Source organism: Falco biarmicus, chromosome 1 (genome assembly GCF_023638135.1).
Source record: "Falco biarmicus isolate bFalBia1 chromosome 1, bFalBia1.pri, whole genome shotgun sequence".
Classification (NCBI taxonomy): domain Eukaryota; kingdom Metazoa; phylum Chordata; class Aves; order Falconiformes; family Falconidae; genus Falco; species Falco biarmicus.
Genome location: NC_079288.1, coordinates 89,190,596 through 89,201,507, shown reverse-complemented (window position 1 = coordinate 89,201,507; position 10,912 = coordinate 89,190,596). Strand labels below are relative to the sequence as shown.

Here is a 10,912-nt window from a genome sequence, read left to right as displayed (position 1 = left end):
TCTTTGCTGGCTCGTTGCTCTTTATTCCCCAGCTGCTTTTCCCACGTCCATCCCACTGGGGCTCGGTGACCATCTCAGATCCGTCCCTTGTCTCTCCTCCCTGAAATACTGGGGGGTGCTGGGGTGGGGATGTCGATTGTAGCTCAACGGGGTGTTTTGATGCCCATCTCCCGGTCCATCGCCTGGAGGAAACGTTCATTGAGGAAAAGCATCTGTCCGTGGGGCAGGAGGTGATCCAGGAGGATGTCAGTGGTCTCTGGTCGGAGCAGGACATCAGCACCAGGGCCAAGCAGGCGCAAGGAGGTGAGCAGGCGGGGGGCCAGGCGGTGCAGGGTGATTTCGGCCAACGATAAATTCTCTTGGGGGTCACAAACCAAGGCGAAGGCCAGGGCTAACACCGACAGCCAGGCTACTGTCACCCTTTCAGGGAAGGGGTCTCCGGGGGGCAGCTGGAAAAGCCCTCCCGGGGCACCTTGTAGTGATATCGGCTCGTCGGGGAGCTGGGGGGAGGATGGGCATCCCGAGGATGACTGAAGCAGCTGGCACTGGGAGGCCACTTGCCTGGGAGAGAGGGGGGGGCACTGGTGTTAAGACCCCGCCAACCAGTGACAGGGTGACTCCCTCTTAACTGGGGGGACAGGGCTTGGCAGGACTCCTGGGGCTGTGGGACCATGGCCCCAGCGGTACCACTGAGCCCTGTCCCCCCAGAAGTGGGCTCTGGGGGGTCCCACTGAGCCCAAAGACACCCAGAAAGGGGGGGTGTCATACCCCTGGGGGTCCTGCAAAGCCCAGAAGCTCCCTTCCTCAAAAGAAGGGGTATCATGGCCATACGGGTCCACAGGGAGAGAGACAGAGTGACTCGGACCTGGGGGTCCCACTGAGCTTGGGACTGCTAAAGCTGGGGTATCATGGCCCTGGGGTCTGGGATGGAGGGGGCTCATGGTCCCGGGGGTCCCACCCAGCCCAGCACCCCCAGGACAGAGATCCCATGGTGGGGAGGGGTCCCAGCCCCGGTGGTCCTGCCCAGCCCAGGATGGGGGTCCCACGGGGGATGGATCCCAGCCCTGGGGGTCCCACCGAGCCCAGCACCCCCAGGATAGGGGTCCCATGGAGGGGGGGTCCCAGCCCTGGGGGTCCCAATGAGCCCAGTACCCCCAGGACAGGGGTTCCAGTCCCAGAGGTCCTACCGCGCCCAGCACCTCCAGGGCAGAGATCCCGCGGCGGGGGGGTCGCTATGGCGAGGAGATCCCAGCCCCGAGGGTCCAACCCAGCTCAGGAAGGGGTTCCCATAGTGGGGGGGGTCCCATGGCGGAGGGGTCCCCAGTACCTGGCCACAGCCAGCAGCTGCTCTTTGCGGCGAAGGCGCTCCCGTGGCGGCCCCGCGGGGGTCCCGGAGGGGGTCCCGAAGACTCGCGCGTACAGCACGCGGCAGGGGGCGGGGCCCGGGGAGGAGGCGCCCCCCGGCCCGCCCAGCGCCAGCAGCACGAACGCCCGCACCATGGCAAGGCGCCGCGACCCCAGCCCGCCGCCCGCCACGGGGGCGGAGTCACCCCGACCTCCGCCGCTTGCCATTGGTCGGCGAGTGTTCCAGGGGCCTGCTCCGATTGGCGCAGCGCGCCGGAATGGTGGATGCGGAAGACAGCAGAGGCGACGATTGGCGGGGACCGGGAAGGGGCGGGAAGATTGGAGACCACCCACTGCACGTGACAGCGCCGGGTCGTGATTCGTCGAGGCTGCGCGGCCGGAAAGCTGATTGGCGGATAGGGGCTGGCGGGCGGGTCAGGGGGAGAAGGAAGTGCGGCCTGAGGGGTGACAGGGCCGGGGAAGCAGGACAGGGCCCCCCGGAGGGGGACAGCGCCTGGGGGAACACAGGATCGCCCGGAAGAGCGGCAGGACCAAGACAGGATCCCCCTGGACGTGTGTGGCAGCCAGGGTAGGGGTGCCCCCACCCCAGGCAGCACCACCCAGTTGTGCGACCCCCCGGGTCACCCCCACACCCCCTCCCGCCCCATGCACGGCCCTGGGGGTAGAGCTGCGCCCCCAGGCTGCCCCACGCCAGCCCCAGCGCAGGGAGCTGCTGGCATCACCCGGGGGCGGGGCCATGCAAGAGTAGGGGTCCCCATCAGGGCCCAGGCCACCCCACCTTACGGGGACACCGTTAAACACATCATTTGTCCCTCCCCCAGCTGCCAGCCCTGCAGGGAAGCCCCCAGCCCAGCCCTCCACCTGCAAACCCCTCCCTCCCCCAGGGCCCCGGGCAGGGGTGCATGGCAGGCAGGTATAGGCCCCCCACACACACATGCCCCTTCACTTTGTGGCAGTCACAGAGCGGAGGACACAGGTTACTTCTGGCTCCCGAAGGATTTATTAGCCAGGAGTATGAAAAACACTCAACACAACATAAAACTTTAACAAGACAAACAGGTGCAGCACGATGGTGGCAGCCCCCAGCCAAGGAAACATCTCCCTCCCCTCCAGCTCACCCTGCTTTGGCAGGCAAGTGCTTGACCCTATGGGACCCTGCCCAGCTCCAGAGTGGGGGGACAACCCTCCATCCCCCAAAGTTCACCACAGCTGGCTTAAAAAAAAACAAACTACTTTAAATAAGGGGGGGAGGGGAAGGGAAACAAATCCCAGCCACCACCAAATAAACCCCCCAACCAAACCCAGGCTGATGCAGTCTGTGACTATTACAACAAGGGGTGCACCTCCTGCAGCACCTGCTTGCCTCTACCCCAAGCAGAGAAGGGCACCCACCAGCTGCAAATGAGGTTTAAGTGCTTTTCTGGAACAGTTCTGGTTAAGCCCCCGAGGGTGGGGGTGGGAAATCCTTCCCAGCTCCATACCCCCTCCCCAGGGATCAGGGAGGGATATGCTGCAGCCCCATGGCTTTCCCAGAGCTGGCACAGGCTCCCCGCAGCTCAGGGTGCAAGGGGAAGGGCTGGGGGGCTGCCCCACAGCATGCCAGCCTACTGCCAGGGAGGCAAGAGCTGGGGAGGCAGCTTGCACCCACCACAGCTCTGCACACCCTCCCCAGAGCAAGCCTGAACCTGGCAGTGACTTACAGCCTGGATGGAGCAGCCCCAGGCACCCCCACTACAGCCCCCACTTAAGGTAAAACCTAACCCCATTTTTTACCCTCTTTAGGGTAAAAAAGAAAAAAAAAAAAAAGTAAAACCACAACCATACCCCACCCCACCACTACTGAGGCACCCTGTGGAGGAGGGCTGGGGGTGGCCAGGTTTTGAGCTAGGGGATGTTGCCCAATGGCAGCCCCTGGGGAAGGTGTGGGGCTGTAGATGCCCCCCAGGGCAGGTGGGGGACTGGGGGAGGTCCATCAGAAGTTCTTGAGTCTACTGTAGAGCTCCCGCTTGCTGCGCTCGCCTGCCCAAGTGCGGCTCTTCAGGCGGAACTTGCACAGATCCTCCTTGAAGTCCTTGTGGTGCATGGGGCGGTAGTCCTGCGGCTCGCAGTGTGTCTGGGCACCCACGGCCCCATCAGCACCCACCATGCAGCCCCCCCCAGGCCCCCCACCCCCACCCCTCCGGAGGGTCCCATCATTAGGGAGGATGCTGAGCCAGACCCCTCCTTCCCCCCCAGGGCAGGGTTTGGGGAAGGGGATGTTTTCCCACCCCCCAGCCCTTGTCCATCTGCCAGGGACCCCCTTCCCAGACTTAGGGGGCAAAGGTGGAGGGGCTCACCTGGTACTGGGGGAAGAACTCCCGGTACCCTCCCTTCAAGACATAGAGCTCAGGGTAGTGGAGGTGGGGGTACTCATTACAGGCTCGGTCCTTCTCCCTGACAAACCGGCACCTGCAGGAGGGGAAGGTGCTGTAAGGACTATCACCAAGCCAGGATCTGGCCATGCTGGGGGGTCTGGCAGATCCCAGCGTCCCCCCCAAACTGCCCCCACTCACATCCTGGGCCCCCTCTCAGAGGAGAACTCGCAGTGGAAGATGACGATCACCCTCTTGCTGGCATCGAAGGGCACAATGGGCTTCTTCAGCAGGAACTCCTCCACATCCTGCTCCATCGGCAGGTTGATGGCTCCCTGGGAAGGGAGACTAGGCACCTTCATCCCTCCCTCCCTCTAGTTTCATCCAGGGGGGGCCTCACAGTATGCTTCCCCCAGCCACCAGCATCACCCCATCTACTGACCCACCATCACCCTTCCTCCTCCCAGTGGGGGCCCAGCACCTTTGAGGAGGGTGCTCAACCCCTCCAAAGGTGCTGAGCCCTCCCCCCAGAGAGGGTGCTCAACCCCCTGGGAGGGGGCTCAGTCCCTCCTGCAGTTTGATGGGTTTGAGGGTCCCCCAGCCCAGCCCCAAGGGGTGCAGCAGCGGTTCTGACCTTGATGTGGCCTCCTTCGTACTCATAGGGGTACCTGCAGTCCACGATCACGCAGCTCTCAATGAGGCTGCTGAACTGCCCCGTCAGCACCGCCACCATCTGTGGGGGCAGCCCGTCAGCAAGTTGGGGGGCCACGGGGGGGCAGGCAGGCAGCCCCACAGCAGGGTTTGGGGGGAAGGCTGCTGCTCCCTTACCATTTCAGGGGAAATGTACTTCAGGTCCTGGTGCTTCCCCTCCACCGTCTGGAGGAGATAAGCCTGGAAGAGAAAGGGGGTGTGCTGGGTCAGGATCCATTGCCAGGGAGTACGCCCAGGGCTGTCACTCACACCCCCAGCTCAGAAGACCCCTGCCCGCCTTGCAGGGGTGTGTATATGTGTGTGTGCGCGCAGTCTGCCCAGGAAAGATGCAGCAGCTGCACAGTGCTGGCACTGGAGGAGCAGCCGTCGGGCTCTTGGGGTGCACTATGGGGGCTGCAGGCTGGGAAGTCACAGCCCCAAGCCCCCTTGCCCCCAGCTCAGTCTGGGCCCTTGCAGCGGCGCAGCAGACAGTCCTGTTTCAGGGGAAGGGGGGCAGCATCCCCACAGCCTTACCTTGGAGAAGTCCCCAATGAGCTCCTGGTGGTCGTTGGCCAGCAGGTTCTCGATCTCCTCCTGGCAGAAGGACTTAGAACGCAGCAGCCGTGCCTTCTGTAGGGACACAAACCAGAGGCACCCGCTGTCAGTGAGGGCTCCAGCAGAGCCACGGCATGGGGCGGTCCCTCCACAGACAGGCTGAACCACAGCGAGGACACCTCAATCCAAGGTTTCCTCATCACCCACCGGCTCTGCCGCCTCCTCGCCAGGGGTACCGGCCACACTCCTCCGCCGCTTGGCCTTCACGGGGGTGTCCCTGTCCTGGGGCCGGTCTATCCGCTTCAGGATGGGCCTGATGACGCTGCTGGGCATCGAGGGCGAGCGGAAGAGCTGCCGGCACTTGCTGCGCTTTGTGCGACACTGTGTGGGAAGAGAGCCCATGTTGCTGCCTGGGGGTCTGCATCCCTGCCCCCCAGCTCCCCTCAGCACCGTGAGGGCAGCACACGGGGACAAGGGTCCCACACCACCCAGGATGAGCCCACAGCCCCTGAGCTAGTGCTGCTCACCAACCAGCCTCTTCACAAGGGACCCTCGGCCCCAGACCCCACCTTGGAGATGCTGGGGGGGAGCCTAGGGCTCCATCCACCCCACCCACGGCTGCCACCTACCAGCTCTGTCTCCTCCTTCCTCACCAGTGGTGCGGTCAGCAGGTTCTCCATCCCCTGTGGCACATCAGCGTTGCTCTGCCAGGGCAGCAGCCAGGAGGGCCACGGGGGAGAGACAGAGGGCAGTGTGAAGGGGACGAGTACTCCCTGCAGGCACTTCCCACCCTCCTGGGCAGGGATGGACCCCATGGCCAGGGTCCACCCAACTCCACTGGTGGAGGAGCCTGCCCTACCTTCATCTCCTCATCATCCAGGATCTCCATGAAGCCATCATCTTCCTCCTCAGACATGGAGGAGGTCAAGGAGCACCGGCGCAGTATGATGGGGCTCTCTCCTTTGGGGACATTCTCCTTCTCTGGGGTGTCAAACTGGGGAGGACACGGTCCATGGCTCAGCAGTGGGGCCAGCCCCACTTGAATCCAGGCTGTGACACCCCAGCCCCTTGAGCACCCACATCCATAGGGTCACCAGGGCAAAACACAGATTGGAGCAGCAGGTCCCAGCTCAGCAGCCCCAACCGCCCCAGTGCCCCCTGGAGCCCCCCATCCCCTCTCACCAGCAGGCTGGGTGCGGAGCCGGGTCTCTGGGCGAAGGAGTCCCTGCCCGCAGCCCCATCACTGGCAGGAAGCTGGCTGCGCTGACCCGGCCTCTGTGGCTTCTTAAAGACAAACCCTTCCTACGGTGGGGGGCACAGCATTAGCACCCCTCTGCCTCTTTCCTGCCCCCTCCCCGGCCTTGCTGCCTCCCCCTTACCTTGTCCTCAGGCTCCCTCCGGCCCCCGTCCTCGCTGGCCCTGCGGCTGTTGAACTCCCGGGAGTGGGAGATGTTCCTCAGGACCGGGCTGGACCCCTGGAGCTGTGTCTGTGGGGCAGGCAGGGGGGTGAGAGGTGCTGTACGGCCCCTGCTCTCTCCAGCGCCAGCCCCCTCCTCCTCCCAGCTCAGCCAGGGGGGCTGCAGGAACCGGCACTCCCCCTGCTCAGCCCTGCAGAGCCCCAGGGACTCACCGGCAAGGAGCTGATCCTCTGGATAAAGAACTTGTTGCTGCAAGAAACGGAAAGAAAAGGATCAAATGAGAGAAGGTGCTCTGGACTGGCAGCATCCCCCCCACCACCACCCCTGTCATGGGCTGGCACAGCCCCGTCTGTCCCCCGGGTCCCCACAGTGGCATGTTGACCTCCCCAGAAACAGCCTTCCAAAGGGCTCCGGGGATAAAACTCCTCCAGGCACCAAGAAACACCGATGGCCTGATCCAGACCCTGGGAAGGGCATGGGGACAGCCTGGCTTTTGGGGCTGGGGGCATGGGGACAGCCAGGGCACAGGGACAGCCAGGCTTTGGGGGCTGGGGGCATGGGGACAGAGATCCTTCACGTACTCTTTGAGAGCTCTCCTGCACTCCAGCACTGCTTTCTCGAAGCTGTAGGTAGAGAGGGCAGAGAGGGGGATGGCACCCTGTGCCACAGCACCAGCAGCCCCAGCCCTTACAGTGCCCCCACCCCACACAGGGGCCAGTAGCACCCAGGGGGTGGGGTGAGGGGGACAAGCAGCCAAACCACCAGGGCTTTCAGCCACACAAAGAGTTAAAATCCCATCTGGACACCGCTGGGCTCGGGCTGGGGGACCCCAGTGCCGGGTTTTGGGGGGAGCAGCATGCCAGGGTGGTCCGGGCACTCCGCTGACCTCGCTCCACACCCAGACAAAGCCGGCGGCAGCGGCGCCGCTCTCCACCTGTATGTAAATACGCCCGCGGCGGGGATGCTGGGGGATGCTGGCGATGCTGTCGGTGCTGGCCGGCAGCCATATGGGACCGGCACTTTGCTGAGCACACCCAGCCCACGGCGGCCCCGGCGTCACCATCTGCCCCCGGTTACTCATTCACCCGCACATCTGCCGACCACACTCCACCAACGGCCGGGGGGCAGCACATGGGGGGGGGGGGGGCGGGGGGCAGGCAGAGCCCCTTGCCCCTGCACAGGGCAGCACTGCTTATGGCTCAGCCCTGCACACCTCCAGCCCACACAGCAGCACCCCAGCGGGGTGCTCAGCACTCTTGTCCCACTGCATGGCGAGGCAGCCGGCACAGCTTGGAGCAGGATCCGGCCCGGCCATGGCGAGGCAGCACTATGCGGGTTCCTGCTGCAGCTGTGCAGAGCAGCAGCACAGACAGCCCCGGGGCGGGGTGGTCCCCCACCCCCCCGAAGTAGATTTGGGGTGATGTGGGGGGGGCAGAGCCCCCCAGCAAGGCTGGGGCAGGATGGGAGCAGGCGCTGCAGCAGCCACACAGGACAAGAGAGGGACACGGCATGGGGGGCACTCACGCTTCCTCCAGCGCCGTGGGGTCCTCCTCCCCGGGGGAGTCCAGCCCCACTCCTGCGGGAACAAGGGGCAGGGGTAGCACGAGGGGGGGGGGGGGGGTGATGCCCTGCCCCAGGGCCCCTCCGGCACCGCACCAGCGCCCATAGCGGGCCCCGTTGCAGGATGCAGCCTGGCAGAGGACACCTCCCCCCCCGCCCCCCCCCATCCCAGCTGTGCTTCCCCAGGACTCCAGCCAGCACTGGGGAGGGGGCCACCCACTGTGTGCGCATGGGGGCCCTCAGCCAGCCCCCCCCCCCCCAGCGCAGCACCGGGAGTGGCACCGACCCTGGGAGCACCCATCCTGGCCAGGATGTCCCACACCACCCTGAGCAGGGACCCCGCTGGGGTGGTCCATGGCTGAGCCCTGGGAGAGCGGGGCTGGGGGCTCTTTGCCCGTGGCCTCCCCAGGAAGGAGCCGCAGTCGGAAGCACCGGGGAGGAAGTCCCAGTTTGAAGCAGGCGCGGGCTCAGCGCCCGGCAGGACTGACTCACGGGGGTGGGGCCTCGCACACGCACCCCAAGAAGCCCCCCACCTCAAACCCCCTCCCTACCTCCCCAGCCACTCGGCCAGGTCCCCTTCCCACATGCAGGGACCCCTTACCCACACACCCACCACGCCATCGCCAGATCCCCCCTCCCCAAACCACAGCTCCCCCCACAAGGCCCAAAACTCAGCGCGGGGGGGGTCGGGGGGGCTGCAGCAGCACCCACCACTCACCCGCGTCCATGGCCTCGGAGGAGACGGAGTCCCGGGAGGGGGCCGAGGCTACCCCATGCTTCGGGGTGTCCCAGGGGCTGCGAGCAAGGCAGGGGGGTCAGCCCGGGCGAGGGGGGTCAGCCCCCGGGGATCCCCGGAGTGCCCCGAGGAGGGGGGGGGGTGTTCAGCCCATGGGGAACCCCGGGGTGCCCCAAGGAGGGGGGGGGGTGGGGCGCGTTCAGCCCATGGGGGGGTTCTGAGTGCCCCGGGGAGGGGTGTGTGTGCTCAGCCCATGGGGACCGCCGGGGTGCCCCGGGAGTCTGTGCTCAGCCCGCCAGAGGGGTGTCAGCCCGTGGGGACCCCCGGGAGGGTGCAGAAGTAGCTGCGGAAGTTAAGAGGCCCCCCAACACCATCTCCCCAGCTGCCCTCCCAGGCCCCGCTCACCTGCCCAGCCCCGCCAGATTGCCCATGTCCCGGGCCAGCGTGGTGACCGGGGACGTGACCGGGGACGGGGACGTGCCCGCCAGTCCCCGGCGCCCGGGGCCGCCCCGCGCCGCCATGCCCGGCAACCCAATTAGCGATCAATTAACGCGGAGGTTCGGCCGCCGGTTCCGACGGGGGGGAAGGGGGGAGGGGAAGGGGGGCGGGTAAGGGGGGCCGCCGGTGCCCGGGAAAGGGGCACGACGGTTCCGGAGCCGCTGCCGCGGCCGGTAGGAGGGCGGGCACGCGCCTACGGCCGCCCCTATTTATATTCGAAAAATAACAGGGAGCGGCGCGGCGGCAGCCAATGGGCGGGCGGGGCGGGGCCTCGGCGCGGCTGGGGGGCGGGCGGGGGATAAATGAGGAGTGGGGGTATGGGGGGGGCACATGAGGGGTGCGGGGCTGGGGGGGCACATGGGGGCTTACATGGAGAGTGCGTGGCTGGGGGAGAGACGGCTGGGGAGGACAAGACTGGGGGAGCATGGAGGGCAAGTGGCTCGGGGGGGGCCATGGCTGGGGGTGACATGTAGGGGTACATGGCTGGAGGGGACATGGTTGGGGGGTCGCATGGAGGGCACATGGCTTGGGGGGGCACGCGGCTGGCACATGGCCGGGGGCTGCCCGGCAGGGCGCAGAGCTGGGTGAGCGGTGGGTGTGCAAGGGTAGGCACAGGTGGGTGGCTGGGAGCAACGGTGTGGCCCTGGGGGGTCCCGGTGTTTGGCCACGGGCCCTTCCTGGCTCCCCCACCAGCCCTGTGCCAGTTGCCAGGCTGGGGCGGGGGGGGGGTGGGGCGCGGTGCTGGGGGAGTGCTGGGCTCAGCCCCAGTATGATCTGGGCTCAGACTGGGGTCTAGCTGGGACGGGGGCCACACTGCCCACCCCTCTGCCCTGGGGTCCCGGCTGGTGCCCCCCCCTGCTCCTCCTGCCTGTGCCAAAGCCACGTGCCACGGTGCTGCTCACTGCCCTGTCCGCCCAGCCCAGTGTGCCCCCTCCCCCAGTGTCCCCCCAGACTGGTGTCCCTCCACCCTGGTGTCCCCCACCCCGGCACAGACCTCTGTCTGTCTGCCTGGGGAGGGGTTCTCCAGCCCAGCTGGGGGGTTTCAGATGGAAAGCCCGGCGGGAATGCGTGGGGGGGCTGCGGCCTGGGTGGCCATCCTGGCCGGTCACCCATTGTCCCCAGCCCCATTCTTCCCTTTCAGAAGAGAAAAGAAAAGGGGGGTGGGGGGGTAGCCAGGGTGGAAACCCCCTCCCCAGCCGAGGCAGGGGCAGATGCAGGGGCCCCACCGTCTCCCATGACACCCCCATAGTGGCCAGATCCTGCTCCCCCAGAACCTGTACAAGGCATGGGGGTCCCACATCCCCTCCCTCAGCGATGCCAGGCACATCCCAGCACATTCCAGTGCAGTGGGGCTGGGGGGTTGGTGCTGCCATGGGCTGGGGGACCCCGGGGTCCCGGGCCCCCCAGCACTTCTGGGTGGCTGTGGGATGTCCTCCCTGGCCACTGAGGGCTTTAATTACTTCCAGCCACACGAGGCTGGGCTGGGGGCCATGGGTCACGGCTCAGGACAGCTTTGGTGGCTGCCCCGAGCCCGCGCTGGGGGCCTTGGGCAGGGAAGGGGGGGGGGGGGGCTCTCCAGCCAGCCCAGCTGCAGCTCACAGGGCTCTGCAAGCAGCTGCACTGATAGAGAAGGGGCCACGTGCTTAGGTCTCCCCCCTGCCCCCAGACAGGGAGTTTTGAGGAGCAGGGCTGCAAACAGGAGAAGGAAATGGGGGTCTCCTGTGGGGGAGGGGGGAGGG

General features: G+C 66.4%; 2 protein-coding genes across 2 annotated transcripts; both read right to left on the bottom strand.

Moving 5' to 3' along the window:
- Positions 1 to 2: 2 nt before the first annotated feature.
- AP5S1 (adaptor related protein complex 5 subunit sigma 1) lies at positions 3 to 1,587 on the bottom strand. Its single transcript, XM_056345526.1, has 2 exons — positions 1,328 to 1,587; positions 3 to 561 (listed from the first exon to the last, which is right to left on the bottom strand). The coding sequence occupies exons 1-2, from the start codon at positions 1,570 to 1,572 to the stop codon at positions 144 to 146; spliced, it is 663 nt and encodes a 220-aa protein (XP_056201501.1). The 5' UTR covers positions 1,573 to 1,587; the 3' UTR covers positions 3 to 143.
- A 759-nt stretch (positions 1,588 to 2,346) lies between these two features.
- Positions 2,347 to 9,264, bottom strand: CDC25B (cell division cycle 25B). Its single transcript, XM_056345421.1, has 16 exons — positions 9,081 to 9,264; positions 8,658 to 8,734; positions 7,904 to 7,955; positions 6,961 to 7,002; positions 6,592 to 6,628; positions 6,341 to 6,448; positions 6,144 to 6,263; positions 5,821 to 5,955; positions 5,591 to 5,665; positions 5,169 to 5,342; positions 4,941 to 5,036; positions 4,545 to 4,607; positions 4,351 to 4,449; positions 3,918 to 4,051; positions 3,702 to 3,813; positions 2,347 to 3,478 (listed from the first exon to the last, which is right to left on the bottom strand). Exons 1-16 carry the CDS (start codon positions 9,194 to 9,196, stop codon positions 3,338 to 3,340), a joined length of 1,581 nt encoding a protein of 526 aa, XP_056201396.1. The 5' UTR covers positions 9,197 to 9,264; the 3' UTR covers positions 2,347 to 3,337.
- Between the last annotated feature and the right edge of the window lie 1,648 nt (positions 9,265 to 10,912).